This window comes from Helianthus annuus, chromosome 14 (genome assembly GCF_002127325.2).
Source record: "Helianthus annuus cultivar XRQ/B chromosome 14, HanXRQr2.0-SUNRISE, whole genome shotgun sequence".
NCBI lineage: Eukaryota > Viridiplantae > Streptophyta > Magnoliopsida > Asterales > Asteraceae > Helianthus > Helianthus annuus.
Window position 1 is genome coordinate 119,841,408 of NC_035446.2, and position 19,129 is coordinate 119,860,536.

Here is a 19,129-nt window from a genome sequence, read left to right on the forward strand (position 1 = left end):
TACAATTTCAAACAATTGTAATAATTTTATTACAGACGTTTTTATTGTCTGAAAAGGAGCTTAATTATTTTAAAAACATACTCGTGACCCTCATCAACCCCTTACCTCCCTCTCTCTCTCTCTCTCATCATCTCTCTCTCTCATCAGTGCCGGCAACAAACGACTGGTACAGATCTTCATCTCTACGGCACCGATATTATACCTATCTTCCTCTTCACTCGTGCATCATTCCTCAATCTTATTACACAGCCACATTTCTTATTCTATTTCAGTAACAAGTTTCTGCTGCAGATTCACACATCTGACTTCAAATTGTTCCTTCAACTTCCAATTGCTGTTACTACGGTTTGAACCTTTTTTTTTTAAAAATTTTTTGTATGTGTTTTTATGTGGATCTTTTGTCTAGATGTAATTGATTTTGTAGTACACGCTACAACTAGTGTTTGCTTTCAGTTCGAGATCTATTTTTCTAGACTCTTCATTACCTAATTTGTTTTAGCTAGTTCAAAAGGTCATAATGTGTGATTTTTTTTTTGATATATTTGTGTGGATATTGTAGATCTTTGAAATTTGGGGGTTTGGTAGACTATAGTCAAATTTCAAATTTGTGCTTGGATTTAGAATTTAGAATTTAGAATAGATGTTTTTTTTACTTGTGTTAATTTTAAGAAATTTATTATTAAAAGTTTTAGTTTTTTACTATGGTTCTAATTTTTAAATGTTGCAGATTGCATAGGGACGAATGAGTGGTTGATTTGGTTTTTATTGGAAAAGGGGAAAGCTTATGAGAAGTTAGGAATTATTGGCAGTTAGGTTTATTTTGTAGAGGAAATGGATTTTGCATCAGTTTCGTCGTCTCATAGTGTACAATCGGCTACGATGCCTCAAACATTATTACCGGGAGGTATGACCGGTCAAAGTGGGAGAACAAGCTTGAGCTCAAGCAATGGATACGAAACCCAATCTCACTATTCCGCCACTAATGGAGATGATTATGACAGTGATGGTTCCAATTTTGCACCGGCGTGAGTGTTTCTTTCCTTTTTTTAATCCATAATAAGATTCAGAGAGATGTTCAATTGTGTTTCAATTGTCAAACATTGTTGGTGCCTAACTAGAAGAAAAACTAAAATGCTTTTACGGATCATATCTTTTAAGGATTAAATTCAGTAATGTTTTCTTGCAGTACACCGATGACCCTTTCTAGTTCAGTTCCAGCAGAGCTTGCTGGTGCCATTCCCTTGATTGATAAATTTCAGGTTGAGTTTAATCGTGTTTAATAAAAAATAAACTTTGCCAACAATAAACTCAAAGAGTATTCCTTACTCTTCATTTATCCTTTTTAGGTGGAGGGGTTTCTAAGGGCCATGCAAAAACAGATAAATTCCGCCGGAAAACGCGGTTTTTTCTCAAAAAGATCCGTAGGACCTCAAGATCGTGATAAGTTCACATTTGAAGATATGTTGTGTTTTCAAAAGGTGATTAATCACCTTATCCGTTTAAGCTTGTTGGCACTATGATCAATTAATTTGTGTGTTTTATCATCTTTTTAATAATATACTTGCCACAGGAACCGATTCCAACATCGCTATTGAAAATAAACAATGATTTTGTGAGCCGGGCAGTAAAGCTATTCCAGACGATTTTAAAATATATGGGAATAGATTCATCCGAAAAAGGGAATCCAATTGGTCTAGAAGAAAGAATTGAACTTGTTAGTAAGTTGTATAAACAAGCGTTGAAACGTTCTGAGCTTCGAGATGAAATTTTTGCACAAATTTCAAAGCAAACCAGGAATTGTCCTGATAGGTATGCACCATGCTTGTTAAATTACTTATCACGTATTTATACGAGTTTGTTTTAATAATTGATTTATGTTCTTTTTATACAGGCAATATTTAATAAGAGCATGGGAACTTATGTATATGTGTGCATCATGCATGCCACCTAGTAAGGATATTGGTGGATATTTATCAGAATACATTCATGATGTTGTACACAATGTGAATACAGATCCTGATGTGCAAGTCTTTGCAATGAACACTCTAAATGCACTGAAATGTTCAGTGAAGGCGGGCCCACGCCATACGATTCCGTGTCGTGAAGAGATTGAAGCTATTTTGATTGGTAAAAAGCTTACCACAATCGTGTTTTTCTTGGATGAAACTTTCGAAGAAATATCATATGACATGGCAACAACCGTTTCCAATGCTGTTGAGGTATCATGTTATATTAGTGTGCTTGTGTGTGTATATATATATAAGTATATTGATCATGCTTAATTCAGGAACTTGCTGGTATAATCAAATTGTCAGCTTATGCAAGCTTTGGTTTATTTGAGTGCCGTAAAGTTGTTACCACCTCTAAGTCACCTGAACCTGGAAATGGTATCTATTAAGTTTTTTTTTTTTTTTTTTTTCACTCTTATACAATCTTTATATTACGAGACAATAATTTAACAACATGAATTGCCGTAACAGAGGAGTATATTGGGTTGGATGACAACAAGTACATCGGTGATCTCTTAGCCGAATTCAAGTCAGCAAAGGATCGAAGTAAAGGCGAAATTTCGCAATGCAAGTTAACGTTTAAAAAGAAGCTATTTCGTGAGTCGGATGAAGCTATTGCAGACCCGATGTTTGTTCAACTATCATATGTTCAAGTATGTGTTTGTTTTATTTTGTTTATATTCGACAAGCATTTCTTTACGCACACCTAATGGGTCATATTCTTATTTTGTAGCTACAACATGATTATATTTTGGGAAACTATCCGGTTGGGAAGGATGATGCTGCACAACTATCGGCATTACAAATATTGGTTGAAATAGGATATGTTGTAAAACCTGAAACATGCACGTTAGTTATCTATCCTTCAAACTTTAATTTTTAGTTTATTCAAGTAATTATACCTACTATGCTATGCCTTTTTGATTTATACATTCATATATATATATATATTTTTATTTTGTAGTGACTGGACTTTACTCCTGGAGCGGTTTCTGCCTAGGCAAATTGCTATAACTCGTGCCAAGAGAGACTGGGAATCGGATATACTTAACCGTTATTGTTCCATGGTAAGACGTAATTATTATTGTTATTTTATGTAACTTCATCTTTTTCTTTTATCTGATTGATTGATATATCATATATATTAGTTCTTGATGCTGAAATAAACTTATAATGCTGCATAGGAAAATCTAACAAAAGAAGATGCAAGGCAACAATTTTTGAGAATTTTAAGGATGCTTCCATATGGATATTCAGTTTTCTTTAGTGTTCGCAAAATTGATGACCCTATTGGACTTCTACCCGGAAGAATCATATTGGGTATTAACAAACGTGGGGTGAGTCTCACATGTCATTTTAAACAAGATATGATTTTTATGCATAATTTAAATTTCTAATTTATGTATTTCTTGTTGTTTCTTTATAGGTTCATTTTTTCCGTCCGGTCCCTAAAGAGTATTTGCACTCAGCTGAGTTAAGAGATATAATGCAGTTTGGTAGCAGCAATACGGCTGTGTTTTTTAAGATGAGAGTTGCGGGTGTCTTGCATATATTCCAATTTGAAACTAAGCAGGTTAGAACTACATGTATTTTTTTTTTCTTTTTATATCTTTATCTGCTATTTGTGAATCCTATTGTTTATAGTTTATTTTTATTTTTAAAACAGGGTGAGGAAATATGTGTTGCCCTTCAAACACATATAAATGATGTCATGTTGCGCCGGTACTCTAAAGCGCGTTCTGCCGTCAATTCGGGTCCTATCAATGGTGATATCTCAGGTAATTCAAAACCTCTCAATGTGGATGGTGGTGAGAAACGAGCACAAGATTTAACGAAAGCTCTTGAAGAATCCCAAAAAACTGCAAAGCAAGTGAGTAATTTTGTTATTTTTACATGTTCATAATCAAACTCTTTATAAGTATATATGTTGAAGAAATAGACACACGTGGCGTCTGAATCTTGAATCTTGTGACTATGAAATTTACTCTTATTTTTACTATGCTAATGCAGTTGTCAGAAGAATTACGTGAGAAACAGAGGAAAGAAACGAGTATGCAAGAAGAAGTGGACACGTTAAAAGACATGTTAAGATCACAAAAGCAAAACTTGGAAGAATTATCATCCAAATATAATGAACTTAGAACTTTATGCGACGAGAAAGAATCTAGTCTTCAGGTAACCCCATTTTTACCTTACTACTAGCATTTTGAGGAGAGTGAATCATATTTTACAATTTTTATTCATCTTTTAGGCTGCATTGATCGATCAACGAGACATGAAAGCTCGACTTTCACAACTTAGTAAAGGAGAATTGGAGAACAATACCAAAAAGGAATTAGTTGAAGCAACTAATCAGGTCTGTAAATGATCTATGTTAATTATCTGTTATGTTTCTTAAGTTAATCACATGACCATTTTGTTAATAGGTTTTACAAAAGATCCAAGACGAACTAAGGACGCGTAGCTTAGAGTTGCATGCAGCCGAAGAAATGAAGAAAAAACTGTTTAATGAAAAACTATTGTTAGAAGAGAAGATTTCAAGGCTTGAAAAGAAGAAAGTTGATGAGGTGATAACTAATGATTTGTGTTCTATTCTTTTTAAATATTTGTATTAATATTTGTCTTTTAATATATTTTACATAATTGAATTTACAGATTCGTTTGCTCGAGAAAGACTTGGAACAAGAAAGAAAGGCAACAAAGCCTCGAATTTCCGAACTTGAAAGAAAGGTCGAAGAACTTACCCAGAAATTAGCGGCTGCGGAGTCCAGCCTGGCAATAAAAGATACCGAGTTATCCACGTTGCATATAAATCTTAAAGAATTAGCGGATCTGCGAGAAATGAAAGAGGTGATTTACATTCTAATCATTTTCTGAATTTCTGTTATATATTTAAAAGAGTTAACTGTCATTTTAGTCCCTGTGGTTTGGGCCATTTTGCTAGCTTAGTCTAAAGGTTTCATTTTTCGCCTGTGGGTCCAAAAAGGTTTCATTGTTGCCATTTCACTCCACTGGGTTAACTTCATCCATTTTTTTGGTTAACGAGAAGGCCAATTTGGTCATTTTATATGTAAATCTGTAAGCTAGAAGGGCAATTCGGCCATATAAATTGACCGAATTGCCCTTCTCGTTAACAGACAAAATGGATAAAGTTAACCCAGTGGACTAAAATGGCAACGGTGAAACCTTTTTGAACCCACATGCGAAAAATAAAACCTTTGGACTAAACTGGCAAAATGACCCAAACCACAGGGACTAAAATGGAATTTAACTCTATTTAAAATATTAACGTCTCGTTTTTGTTTAGGATATTGACAGGAAGAATGAGCAAACCGCCGCAATATTGAAGATGCAAGCCGAACAGTTGGCTGAGTATCAAGCACTTTATAAGGAAGAACTGGTTTTGAGAAAACGTTACTTCAACATCATTGAAGGTATATATGAACACTTTAATTTCGTAAATTTTACATTGTCGTTTCATAGTATTTTTGTGTTTAATACGTTCTTTTTATTGTCATTCCAGATATGAAAGGCAAAATCAGAGTGTACTGTAGATTAAGACCTCTGACTCCGAAAGAAATATTCGATAACGAAAGAAACGTTCTTAATACTGTTGATGAATTCACGGTTCAACATTTAGGACGAGATGATAAAATCAAACAACATTCTTATGATCATGTGTTTGATGGAAATGCAAGTCAAGAAGATGTTTTTAATGATACACGGGTAAGTTTGAATAAAAACATTGGTTTGATTTGATTTGGTTTGGTTTCTTCATTTTGCTAACACGTTAAATTTATTTTTTTTAATGTGTTTTTGCAGTATTTGGTTCAGTCAGCTGTGGATGGATATAATGTGTGTATATTTGCATATGGTCAAACGGGTTCGGGGAAGACTTTTACGATATACGGTTCTGAAAGTAACCCTGGCCTCACTCCTCTAGCTACTTCCGAGTTATTTAAAATTCTGAAACGTGACGGAAAAAAATTCAACTTTTCCTTAAAGGTAACAATGATCTTGTAACTTTATTTTATAAAAATAGCCAAGTTTATCATATTTGATTACAAATATTTTATTATTTCAATGACAATGTACTTGTCTTCAATAAAATGATTTAAGGAGGTTTTATGTATTAATAACATACTTTGGATGACATTGACCTGTTAAAGATATAACATAAATGATGTGTCGACATTGATTCCTTTTTTTATATATGTAGGCGTATATGTTGGAGTTGTATCAAGATACTTTGGTGGATCTTTTACTACCAAAGCAAGCAAAACGTTCAAAATTAGAAATAAAAAAAGACTCCAAGGTAACATTTTACTTCTAAAGTTGTGTGAATGGTGTATTAATATCATACCATGATTTCATGAAGTTTTATTTTCCTTACAAGTTAAATAGGTTGTATATTTATTTAAAATGACTTAATGCTTGGTTTATGTAGGGAATGGTAACGGTAGAAAACGCGACAATTTTACCCATATCCACATATGACGACTTGAGAAACGTTATTCAAAGAGGCATAGATCAACGCCACACAACTGAGACTCTAATGAATGAGGAAAGCTCGCGGTCTCATTTGATTTTGTCGGTTATCATCGAGAGTACAAACCTTCAAACTCAATCAATTGCTCGCGGAAAGGTATATGTCAGAAGTTATTGAATTGGCGTTTTCTAATATTTGTAATTGTTTTGACTTCTTTATCTAATAAATTCTTTTGGTTCAGCTAAGTTTTGTCGATCTTGCTGGCTCCGAGAGAGTGAAAAAGTCAGGTTCGGTTGGTAATCAACTAAAGGAAGCTCAAAGCATTAATAAATCTTTATCGGCACTTGGTGATGTCATAAGTGCATTATCTTCGGGCAATCAACACATTCCTTACAGAAATCACAAACTCACAATGTTAATGAGTGATTCACTCGGTGGCAATGCGAAGACGTTGATGTTTGTTAACATCTCTCCCGCAGAATCAAACTTGGAAGAGACTTATAACTCTCTTACGTAAGTCCTTAACCGATCATCGGTAACTCTTCTTTTTTAAAGTTATTTCTTTTAATCTTTGTTTACAATAAAAACCAGGTATGCGTCGCGGGTGCGTTCAATCGTTAATGATCCAAGCAAGAATGTTTCATCAAAGGAAGTTGCAAGGTTAAAGAAGCTAATTGCATATTGGAAGGAACAAGCCGGCAAAAAAGGTGATGACGAAGAACTCATGGAGATCCAGGATGAACGCACGCCAAAAGATAAATCCGATAATCGGCATTCCATGTAGATTTATATCATCTTCTGGACTTTAAGTAAAAAAAAAAAAAAACTCTTTAAGCTTGCTACTAATCATACTAACATGCAAAACACTGAAGATGTAGGATTCTAGTGTCACAACTGCTTTGTTTAGTCCGTAGTCATGGCCATTGGCGCACCGTGGTTTGGGGTGTTGGTCGAGTATGGCTTGGATTCACAGTGAAGTTGTATTTGTTTGAAATTTTGGTTGATGGTGGGAGTGGTTAGAAGTGGTCTAGGTGGGGCTACAATACAATGGTAATGTTGTATGGTAAATTGATGTGTATAGTATCTTGGTTATGAAATTTATATTTCGTATTAATGAGTGCAACATGTCTTGTTTATTAATGTCTTTTTCCTTCTGATATACATACACAAATAGTAAAAAATCCATCTTAGAGGTCCATTCTTTGGTATTCCACCCAAAATAGTTATTTTGTAACCTTTTCTCAAAAGGGTGCGTACCTATGTCACCTTTATAAAAAATGATCTGATTACAAAATCCTTTTATAAAGATTTGTAAATGTAGGTCTTACAGATTTCACAATTTCAAATCTCAATCTAGGCGGTTTGTCAATATAAGCAAGATGAGTTTTGAAGAAAATGGTAGATCTAACACAGAATACAAAATGGCCATAACACACCTTGGTTGGCTATCTACACACTTAGGGTTTACCTACGTTGCGTATAGGTCTATACGCAGCGTATAGGGTTACCCTTCTACGCTGCATATAGGTCTATACACATCGTAGGTAAAGGGTAGGTACACGACCAGACAGTCAAACCTAGTACCATGTCAAATCAGTCTGACATACGCCACATATAGATCTATACGAAGCGTATGTACAAAAAGTTAGACGCTTCATATAGACCTATACGCAGCGTATGTCAGACAGATTTGACACTGATACGATGTTGTCTAGGCAAGTGAATAAAGCTATACGCAGAGTATAGAGCTATACGAGGCGTATGATTGTGAATTCAAAAGTGTATTTAGACATCTGTATCAAACACAATTTCAGTTCCTTTCAATTCCTCTGTATACATTCATTTCCAATATTTGTTAAAATGTCATCATTTTGGGACGAGAATTATTTCCTTAATCACTATTCTAACGACGCATGGGGAGTAAATGATGCTAATGAGGAGGAGGTTGTGTCTGGCGTCCCTGTTGATCAAAAAATACAGTTGCCAGACTTGAACGAGACTCCGACTCCACCTGTTGATGAACCATATTACTCGGCGCATCAAGTGTATCCAGATTACAGATACGGGTATGAATCTCCGTACGTGTAACAAGGTAATCTGGATGGATACGTAGGATACGGTGTTGAGAATGCACCTGTTGATGAACCGTATTACCCGACGCAGCAATCCTATCCGGGTTATGTATACGGGGGTGAAGTTTCTTACGTGCGACAAGATAGTTCGGATAGATACAGAGGATACGGTGGATACGGTTATGAGCCTCGTAACACACCATTGTATGATGATTATCAACTATCTACTGTAACGCCCTGCTTACTAATTAACGATTTTATATGTAATTACCAACAATTAGATGTGTAGTTAAGACTACACATGCTATAAAAATACGGGTTTACTAAAACTTTTACAATTCATAAGTTATTCTACAAAACGTGATCGAAATCGTTGCTTTAAAATTTACAACGTTACAAAGTGCGGAAGCGTGTATCTTTATCGTGTTCGGTTCTTCGTTGAGCTTGATTGTCTTCCGGCATCCCATATTGTCCCTACATTTCATAAACATGAAATGCTTTAGTCTTACGGGGTTTAAATCATGTCCAAACGAGTCCGGGAAACAATTGATTATCCAAAGAAAAACAAGAACTTGAAAATCATCTCCACCGTAAATTACGGTGTCACCGTAATTTACGGTGGCTCCTGTATTCATATCCCTCTACCGTACCACAGTAGGTTACCACCGTAACCATATCAGCTCCACCGTAAATTACGGTGTCACCGTAATTTACGGTGGACCCTGCATCTAACTTTTCCAATTTGCCGTAGTTTTGACCCGTTCATGTTTTTATCAAACAAAACATGTTTGTTTGATCCTTATTCTCACGGTAATCATAATTTCAATAATTCCTATTATATTAGGTTCAAGTCACGGGTTCCTTACGTATCTTAAACCCGTTTACGCTCATATGCGTAATTTGACCCGTTAAGGGTATTTAGGCATATTTTGAGCATGAAACGCTTTCATTCGTTTCTAGCGTTATTATACCACATTACTTATTATTTGATCTTCAACCACAACTAAATTTGTGGTGAGCTCAATGAGATGATCTATATAATCCGAGTTTTTCTTGTCGGATTGCTAATTTACGACAAAGACTCATATTGAGTCTTTTGACCCAAGATTTACCCTTTTCATTCTCTATACTTATTCAAAGTATTTGCTTGATCATATAACTTGTTTTTAAACGACTCTTAAGGTTCATTTACTCGATTTTGCTTACGAGGGCGTTTTAGTCATCTTAAACCCTTTCTTTACAACAAGGACTTTTCATGTCGTAATTGACCAAAATTCCACTGTTTGAACTAGGATCTTGTTTAAATAGACATCATGTTCTTAAAACACAATGACAATAACTTAAATCATTCGGTTTACTTAAAACATAACCCAATGTCCATTTTAACTTGTCTAGCCCTCATTGAACTTCAAGTTCTAAAGATGATTTGACCAATTATACATACCTGGCTCGAATCAATATATTGATTCGTTTCGATACCTTGCCTTAGTAGCCGCTAAGCGATAATGATGTACATATCCATCCGATATTTATTTCTATAATCACATAGCTCAACAACTATTAGTCAATATTGTCAAAGGGTGATAATTTCACCTTTTGACCCGTTTGGTCTAAAGGACCACGAAACTCTATGAGGTGGCATTTATTACCATCTTATCTATATGACTAACTTCGGTTTACACCGTATAGTCGTTCTACTTGTAAATCATTTATTGATTTCTTTGACCCATTATGACCCAAGCTATAATGTGTCTTTCCCCAATTAAACAGTTGTTGTCCACAAATGACCAAAGTACCATTTTACCCTTATTATTTGCAATGGTTTACCTTATAAGGCAACCATTTAAAAACTCATTATCTTTTAGTCATTTCATGACTAATTAACCGCATTAGCTCCTTTTTATCCATTAAACATGATTTATGACCATTGTCTTTTGTTCCGGACCGCACTTGCCGTGTCGGAACATCATAATTTAAAACAAGACTTATTATTCACGACCTATCAAACCAATAGGTATCAAATAACTAGAATGTAAGCTTTACTTACCTTGCATCCGAATTGTGTTTTTCCTCCATTCTTGATTTGTTTGACCCGCTTCCTTTCCCAAGCCTCCACCTAGCTCGTTAGGCGTCAAACTATTTTAAATCATTTACGAGGCGGTTAAATTAGTCATAAAATCACGACTATTCCACCTCACTTATTTTCTATGCCGAAGCTACTATTCGACTTCATGGTTAGTTAACTTAGCTTATCAAAAGTTAACTACTTTTTGATCACATGGTTTACGCAATTAAGTCGAATGGACATTATGATTAGAACCCGCTTTACCCCATCTTTCACGTAATTAGTCAAACAAGGCAATTATGCGTTTCATTCAAAAATTCACAATATGAATATTCACTTAGGCATTTTAACAAACACCTTGTGGGCATATTCGATAAAATTAACAATCAATTTTCATAACTAGTCATTTAGCCAAGCTTAATACCAATTAAGCATGTTCATATCAATTTTCACATTAACAAAAATCTGAGTTCACTTCCTAGAGCTCAAATTACACTAGAACAACAATCAAAATTCTAGTGTTTAACATATTCTTACAAAACCCACTTATCACCTTCAATGGTGATTGTGAATTAACAAGAATTAAGCAAAATTTCAACAAGTAATTGACTAGGGTTTATCCCTAATCACTATCTCATTCCTATTTCATCCAAGTAACTATCATGCATCATGAATTTCGAGTTTCAAGTATTGGTTCAGAATTTCAATTGGAATCATTCAACGAAATTTCACATACCTTATGATCATTTCACTGAGGTGATCACTAATTTGTGTTCATGCATTGATTTGGCTCTTGATTTGGGCTTCAATTTGATCGATTTGTTGAACTAGGGTTTGGAACCCCTTGTTCTTGCTACTGGGCGTACGCACACACACACACACAATGTGTGTTGTGTTTTAATTTTTGTTTTTATAATTCAAATCTCCTTTTTGGCAACTTAGGTCCCTCTAGTTTAGTTAGTCATTAAGTAGACCATAACCCATCTATTTCTAGTAACATTCCCCTTATTAACTAGGTTAAACATTCCTAGTTAACTTAACGGGTTCGGGAAGTCATAACCCGTTTTTATTTTAAGTCCCGTTACTCGGCCTCTTATAAATTTCATTTCATTAAAAGCTTTTATTCACTTCTTATTTAATATTAGGATTAATTATTTAAATCCTAATATTTACCGGGTAAGTTTTACCGCTAACGGTATTTTACCCGTCTTTTAGTGCTAATGGGGTTTTATCACCAAACCCATTTTCGGGGTGTTACATCTACCCCGTACAATCCGTTTCAAATACAGGAGATATCACATTAATATTTCTATTATTCTTATAATAATTATTATTATTGTTAAAATTATATTGTAGTTGTTATTATTAATATTATTGTTAAAATTATATTGTTATTGTTATTGTTATTGTTATTGTTAATATTCGTATTTTTGTTATAATTCTTATTATTATAATAATTATTTTCGTTGTTAAAATTATTATAATTACTATTATTGTTAAAATTATATAACTATTGTCAATATTATTATTATTATTATTATTATTGTTAAAATTATTATAATTATTATTATTATAATTATTATTATTGTTAAAAATTATATTATTATTATTGTTTAAATTATTATAATTGTTATTGTTAAAATTATTATAATTATAATTATTGTTAAAAATTATATAACTATTGCCAATATTATTATTATTATTGTTATTTTTATTACTATTATTATTATTGTTATTATTATTATTGTTATTATTATTATTATTATTATTATTGTTATTATTATTGTTATTATTATTATTATTGTTAAAATTATAGAACTATTGTCAACATTATAAATATTATTATTGTTAAAATTATATAACTATTATCATTATTATTATTATTATTGTTATTGTTAAAATTATAACTATTATTATTGTAGTTAAAATTATATTATTACTGTTAATATTATAATAATTATTATTATTATTATTATTATTATTATTGTTATTTTTATTTTTATTTTTATTGTTATTATTATTGTTATTGTTAAAATTATATAACTATTGTCAATATTATAATTATTATTATTGTTAAAATCATATAACTATTGTCAATATTATAATTATGAGTGGGGATCCTACGGAAAGTGTGTTTTTCCTAGAAAGTCTAGGAAGCGATCTGGGCCATCCAATGGGTGTGTTTAATGGTTGAGATCATCTTGGTGACATTTTGGTAATATGTGTTTCTTAAAAATAGGATTATTTAATTAATCAGGGGTAGATATGTCATTTAGTTTGTTTTAAATATGGAAATAATTGTCATTCCATAACCACCCCACATTTCTTGTGATTTTTTTTTCTCTCTCTCTCCCTTTCTCTCTCTCTCTCTCTCTTCCTTCTATCCTTCATGAAGAAACACATCAAGAAAACACATCGTATCAATCTGCTTGCTAATCTGCTTGCTGTTAAAACACAGCGTCAAGAAATCCTCTAGCATTACCAGCATGGATGGTAAAACACAGCGTATGAATCTGCTTGCTGTTAAAACACAACTGTATGAATCTGAATGCTAAAACACAAATGTATGAATCTGCTTGCTGTTAAAACACAACTGTATGAATCTGTTTGCTGTTAAAACACAACTGTATGAATCTGAATGCTAAAACACAACTGTATGAATTTGCTTGCTGTTAAAACACAACTGTATGAATCGGAATGCTGAAACACAACTGTATGAATCTGCTTGCTGTTAAAACACAACTGTATGAATCTGAATGCTAAAACACAACTGTATAAATCTGCTTGCTGTTAAAACACAACGTCAAGAACATTCTGGTGATTTCCAGACATAATTAAAAATCGATACAGCCAGATAATAGTAAACAGAAAAAGAAGTGTATTTGCCATATCCGCAATCAAGAATTATGTTTGAAGCCATAACTATCTCTCACATAAAAAATGATTTACGAATAAAGTTGATCAAGATTATGAAAGGAACGAATGAGAATTTGATTGATATTTATGTCTGGTAGTAATTCGCAAATCATGGAGAATCAGTTACCATAAAATCGTGCATAGTTAGTTAATGAGATATAAATTCCAAAATTAAAATAAAATGTCAAATTACACAATTGCCCTTTTAGTTAAAATCCTTCAATGCCACATGTCACGTTCTGATTGCTTCCTAGACTTTCTAGGACAATAAGGCTTTCTACGCAACTCCTACTCTTATAATTATTATTATTATTGTTAAAATTATTATAATTATTATAATTATTATTGTTAAAATTATATAACTATTTTCAATATTATTATTATTATTATTATTACTGTTATTATTGTCAAAATTATAACTATTACTATAGTTAAAATTATACTATTATTGTTATTATTATTATTATTATTATTATTATTATTATTATTATTATTATTATTATTATTATTATTATTATTATTATTATTATTATTATTATGGATGGAGATACAATAGGAAGTTTATTTGGCTAAGAAGGCTAGGAAGTGATCTTGACCATCCATTTAGTTAATCAAGGGCTAAGATTAAATGCTGGAAATTGAAGGGAAGAAAAGAGGCGCATGAGTTTGTTTAGGGGCATTCTAGTCAATCCAAGGCAATAGTTTCTCTCTCCTCCAATCCCCCCCATTTTTAAACATTAATAACTCTTTCATACGACATTATTTTTTATAAAAATTGCACCAAAAAAACGAGCGTTTTTTATCTTTAAAACGAGTATACTATTGCTATATTTTCAATTTTTTTTTTGAAAACCCAGTTGGGTAAAATGCAATGGAAAAAACCCAGTTGCGTAAAACGTAATGGAAAGAAAACCTAAAAAATGACATTTTTCTAAAACGCAATGCACCAAAAGCACAAATAAATGTCTTATTTGTAAAACGCAATGGCCAGAAAACACAAAGAAATGACTTTTTTCTAAAACGCAATGGCCTAAAAACACAAAAGAAAGTGTTATTTCTAAAACGCAATGGACTGAAAACACATAAAAATGTGTTTTACCTAAAACGCAATGGACTAAAAACACATAAAAATGTGTTTTCCTAAAACGCAATGGGCCACAAAACACATAAAAATGTGTTTATCCTAAAACGCAATGGAATAAAAACACAAAAGAACGTGTTTTTTCCTAAGACGCAATGGACCAAAAACACCAAAAAACGTGTTTATTCTAAAACGCAATGGACCAAAAATACAAAAAGAATGTGTTTTTCCTAAAACGTAATGGAGAACAAACAAAAAAATGAGTGTTTTTTCTAAAACGCAATGGACAAAAGACACAAAATATGTGTTTTTTTTCCTAAAACGCAATGAAAAAAAGAAACAAAAATGTTTTTTTTTTTCTAAACCATAATGCACAAAAATGTGTTTTTTCGTTGTGTTATAAAACGCAATGGAAGAAAATACAATAAAATGTGTTTTTATCATTGTGTTATATAACACAGTTAAAAAACGCAACACACTAAAGCACAAATAAAATGCAATGCGATGAAGATAAATATTCATTTGTCTTGTTCAAAATACTAACATTTGTTAAAATGGAATGCAGCTTGCTGTTAAAAAACATAATATTCATTAGTGCATGTAAAACGCAATAATTAAAAAAACAATTTCTTTAAACGCAAAGAAGAATGCATACTGAATCTTTTGATCTTATCCAATCATTCCAACCACCCATTTTTTGTCAACTCTAAAATATATTAAATCTACATTTTCATTCAACTAAAGAAAAGCAGTGGAACATACCACGTGAAACAATATCAATGGCTTACTTAACGAAATTCCAACCAAACATACCTGTGACCCGATGAACCGCATTCGAAGGAGATGAAGGTGTCGTAGAGCCACTTGCAGAGAGGAATGTCGCCGGAGCCGGAGGTGGTGGTTGCTAACCGGATTGTGAGAGTCGAGTTCGGGTAAGAGTTTAGATAAGAGGAATGTCGCCGGAGCCGGAGGTGGTGTCGCCGGAGCCGTGGTGGTTATGGTAGTGGTGGTGGTGACGGTGACGGTGGGTGATAGTGTGTGGTGGAGTGGTGGTGGTGGTGGTGGTGGTGGTGGTGGTGGTGGTGTAGAGTTGAGTTGAAGAGAAAGGAAATGGGTTTTTTTAGATCTGGGAGTATTTGAAATTGTTTGGACTAAAATACCCTTCTTGTATTTTTTGTTATTTGCCACATGTCATCCTATTATTGCTTCCTATCTTTCCTAGCTAAAATAAACTTCCTATTTGATCCTCTCCCTTATTATTATTATTATTCTTATTGTTAAAATTATATAACTATTGTCAATATTATAATTATTATTATTGTTAAAATTATATAACTATTGTTAATATTATTATTATTATTATTATTATTATTATTATTATTATTTTTAATATTGACAATAGTTATATAATTTAAACAATAATAATGGTGCAGCTAACTACTCAAAATATGGAGTCACGTAACATATTTCAAACCCTAAGAAAGCAGTTTCCTGACAGCCTGGATGTAAAGAAAGACGTGCAAAATGCAGTACAAAAAATTAGAGGGTCACTGACGGACGGAAAGACTCCTATGCAGGCACTGGAAAACGTGCTGCATGAAAACCGATTCATTTACGACACCCGACATTAACCCAAAACAGATGTCGTATGATGCGTGTGAGGTGTTATATATATTAGATGTATATTTTAAGCCCTTTTTACACTTTTTAGCCAAGTTTTAAATTTATAAACACGATATTTACTAACACCAAACACACATATGGGCAAGTGCACCCATCGTGGACGTAGTATAGTGTTGGTAAGATACCGAGGTCGTCCAAGGACACAAGAGCTTTTAGTACCGGTTTATCCTCAACGTCTAATCAAATCAAAATGTTAGAAAAAGGTTTTAAACTAGAAAAATAAAACTAACTAAAATGCTGAAAATAAAAATAAAAGTAAAAAACAGATAGACAAGATGAATCACTTGGATCCAACTCGTGTGTAGTGTAACCTTTAATTATTTTCGCACTTTTGCACTTGTTTAAGAGATTATCTTAGTTATTGTAGTAGGCCCCTCTTTTGAAGGCGACGTTACCCTCAACCCAGTAGTTTGAGTCAGCAAGGATACAATCCTAAAGGGTCGGATTATTGAAAGATAATTAATTAAGTTATTAATGCATAATGTGGTAGGCCCCTCTTTTGAAGGCGACGTTACCCTCGGCTAAGTTGTCTGAGTTAGCAGGGATACAGTCCTAAGTAGCCGGGTTAAAGTTTTAATAGTAGTTTAACTTATGAGGGGATCAAAGAGTTTGGACCCCGCCATCCAATACCGTTGGGTATTGAAGGAGGTCCTACTAAATTTGACCCAGGTCCTTTGCAGGATCTATACACTGAACAATGGCAAGACTCTTACCAAACCGTTCCCTTAACCCCCGACTAGGTAGCCAACATACCTCCATATAGACCGTGGAGATATGAATGGTGAAAATCTTTTATTTTATATAGACAGTAAAATAATGCCAAGACACCACAGACAAACGATAAGGAAGAATCACCTTCAACATAAGAAACTAGTAATTAAAGTTCTTAATACAAAACCAATTAAAAAGTGCAAAAGATTAAAAATAAAAAGTATTACACTAAACACTTGTTTTCACCAAGTGATGTAAGAGACTTAGGTAAACATGGCCTTTGATTGTCAAGAACTCTTACGATCAATCTTGGATCCCGAGACGACTCACACACTCTACGATGGACAATGGATGATGGTGGTGGATGATGGTGTTGTGATGGTGGTGGGTGGTGGGTGAAGTATGAGAGAGGTGGTGTGCCAAGGGATGAGTTGCAAGAGCTCCAAGCACTCCTATTTATAGGCTGTACAGAAGCTCGGGCATGGCCCCGTGTCCGCTGGACACGGCCCCGTGTCCATCCTCCTCTCTTTCTTCATTAAATGCAGTTTGTCTGCATTAGTTGACCACGCCCCCGTGTCTGCTGAGCACGACCCCGTGTGCAGAAGCATATCTGTACTATCAAGATTTGCCTGGATTCCACGAATCTTATAGTTGCCCACGGCCCCGTGCCCGCTGAGCACGGCCCCGTGGTGGGCGATGGAAGCTTCTACCTCTTTGTCTTTTCTGCTGACACTTGGGCACGCCCCCGTGCTCACTGAGCACGGGGCGTGTTCATGCTTCTGTCTTCTTGTTTTGCTTGGGAAGATGCTGTCGGGAGGTCGGGCATGCCACGTTTGTTCCTTTTCTTGTATTTATGTTAGATTTAGCTGTCTTTTTGCTTCTTTTGTCTATTTGAGCTCATTTAATCCTGAAAATACAAAAGGAAGACAAAAGCACACTTTTTCCAACATTAGTATTAAAAAAGGGTTAGTTTTATGCCACAATTGATGTAATTTATATGTTGCATTTTGTGCACATCAAATACCCCACACTTGAATCTTTGCTTGTCCTCAAGCAAAACTCTTTATAATGTGGTTTTTTCTCTCCAAAATGGAATGGGTAGAAGAGAAGGTTTTTCGGCTTGTCAGAGAGTGTCGGAATATCCAAGATTCTTTATTTAAGTTTTATTTTTATTTATTTACAATCCTATTCGTCATGATTTATTAAAAACGTTTCATAAGATAAATTACTTATTAGGGCATAATATGCCTTTTTAAAATTCTATTTATATACGAGTTCACATACCTCACGGGGGATCACTCAACACTCGGCCGAATGTGTATTTTTAGTGAATCACTCGAGAGCGGCATAGAACTTACTCCTACCATAAGCTTGCCAAGCAATCAATCCTCCTCCTTTTTAACTATATACCTTTGTAAATATCACGAGGACTTTTTGGGTGAAGGGTTAGGCTTGGGCTAAAGGTGGGTGGTTGGGTTAGTGGTTAGTGAAAGGGCGAAAAGCGTAAAAAGTGTCGGTTTTTTGAAAGACTTTTTATTTTTCACAATTTTATTTTATTTTGATGAACCATTTCTTTCAAACAAAGTTATTTTTGATGAACTTGTTTGTTTATTTGATTTCATCATCAATATATATATATATATACATATATATATATATATATATATATATAAATATATATATATATATATATTTAAGTCATAAGAAAAACCGAGCTTTGTTACTAAAATAAAGGGTTAAAATAAAAAAAAGTTTTGGTGGGTAAAAAGGGTGTTTGTTTTTGGGTTAAGAAATGAAAAGGTTTAGGCTCAAAGGGGTTAACTAGGGGGATTTTGGGTAGGTGGTAAAAAAATGAAAAATAATGGTGTAAAAAGAAAAAGGGTTAGTCCTAATGCCTCCATCATTTACTTACTCGGGTTTAAGTTGGTAAGGACCGGGAATGTATTGTCGTGGCAAGTTCTAGAGTCGTAAGAACCAAGCGGCTATTCACACAAGAAACGAAAAATGAGCATTTAGTGTAAAGATATGTATTTGTATGCTCAATAAAGGCTCAAAACTCACTTTTGTGGGAATGGGTTTTTATGTGATCAAGTATATATAATC

The 19,129-nt window shown here is 33.6% G+C and overlaps 1 protein-coding gene across 3 annotated transcripts; it reads left to right on the top strand.

The window, feature by feature from the left end:
• Nucleotides 1–84: 84 nt before the first annotated feature.
• On the top strand, nucleotides 85–7,621 carry LOC110909190 (kinesin-like protein KIN-14E). 3 transcript variants are annotated; one of them, XM_022154214.2, is made up of 25 exons: nucleotides 85–166; nucleotides 273–345; nucleotides 728–1,025; nucleotides 1,187–1,259; nucleotides 1,347–1,478; nucleotides 1,571–1,809; nucleotides 1,892–2,219; nucleotides 2,288–2,387; nucleotides 2,481–2,662; nucleotides 2,743–2,858; nucleotides 2,974–3,076; nucleotides 3,194–3,346; nucleotides 3,436–3,582; nucleotides 3,676–3,879; nucleotides 4,020–4,184; nucleotides 4,261–4,365; nucleotides 4,436–4,576; nucleotides 4,665–4,859; nucleotides 5,317–5,443; nucleotides 5,533–5,735; nucleotides 5,832–6,014; nucleotides 6,229–6,324; nucleotides 6,457–6,654; nucleotides 6,740–7,011; nucleotides 7,090–7,621. In XM_022154214.2, exons 3-25 carry the CDS (start codon nucleotides 832–834, stop codon nucleotides 7,280–7,282), a joined length of 3,849 nt encoding a protein of 1,282 aa, XP_022009906.1. In that variant the 5' UTR covers nucleotides 85–166; nucleotides 273–345; nucleotides 728–831; the 3' UTR covers nucleotides 7,283–7,621. The 3 variants fall into 3 exon arrangements, with proteins under 3 accessions (XP_022009906.1, XP_022009910.1, XP_022009907.1); XM_022154215.2 differs by having other exon boundaries at nucleotides 90–166; nucleotides 292–345; XM_022154218.2 differs by lacking the exon at nucleotides 273–345.
• Nucleotides 7,622–19,129: the final 11,508 nt, after the last annotated feature.

Coding starts and splice junctions, on each gene's coding strand:
- LOC110909190 (XM_022154214.2), top strand. CDS start 832: ATGGATTTTGCATCAGTTTCGTCGTCTCATAGTGTACAATCGGCTACG. Junction 1,810..1,891: donor ACCAGGAATTGTCCTGATAG/GTATGCACCATG, acceptor CTTTTTATACAG/GCAATATTTAATAAGAGCAT. Junction 3,880..4,019: donor CCCAAAAAACTGCAAAGCAA/GTGAGTAATTTT, acceptor ATGCTAATGCAG/TTGTCAGAAGAATTACGTGA.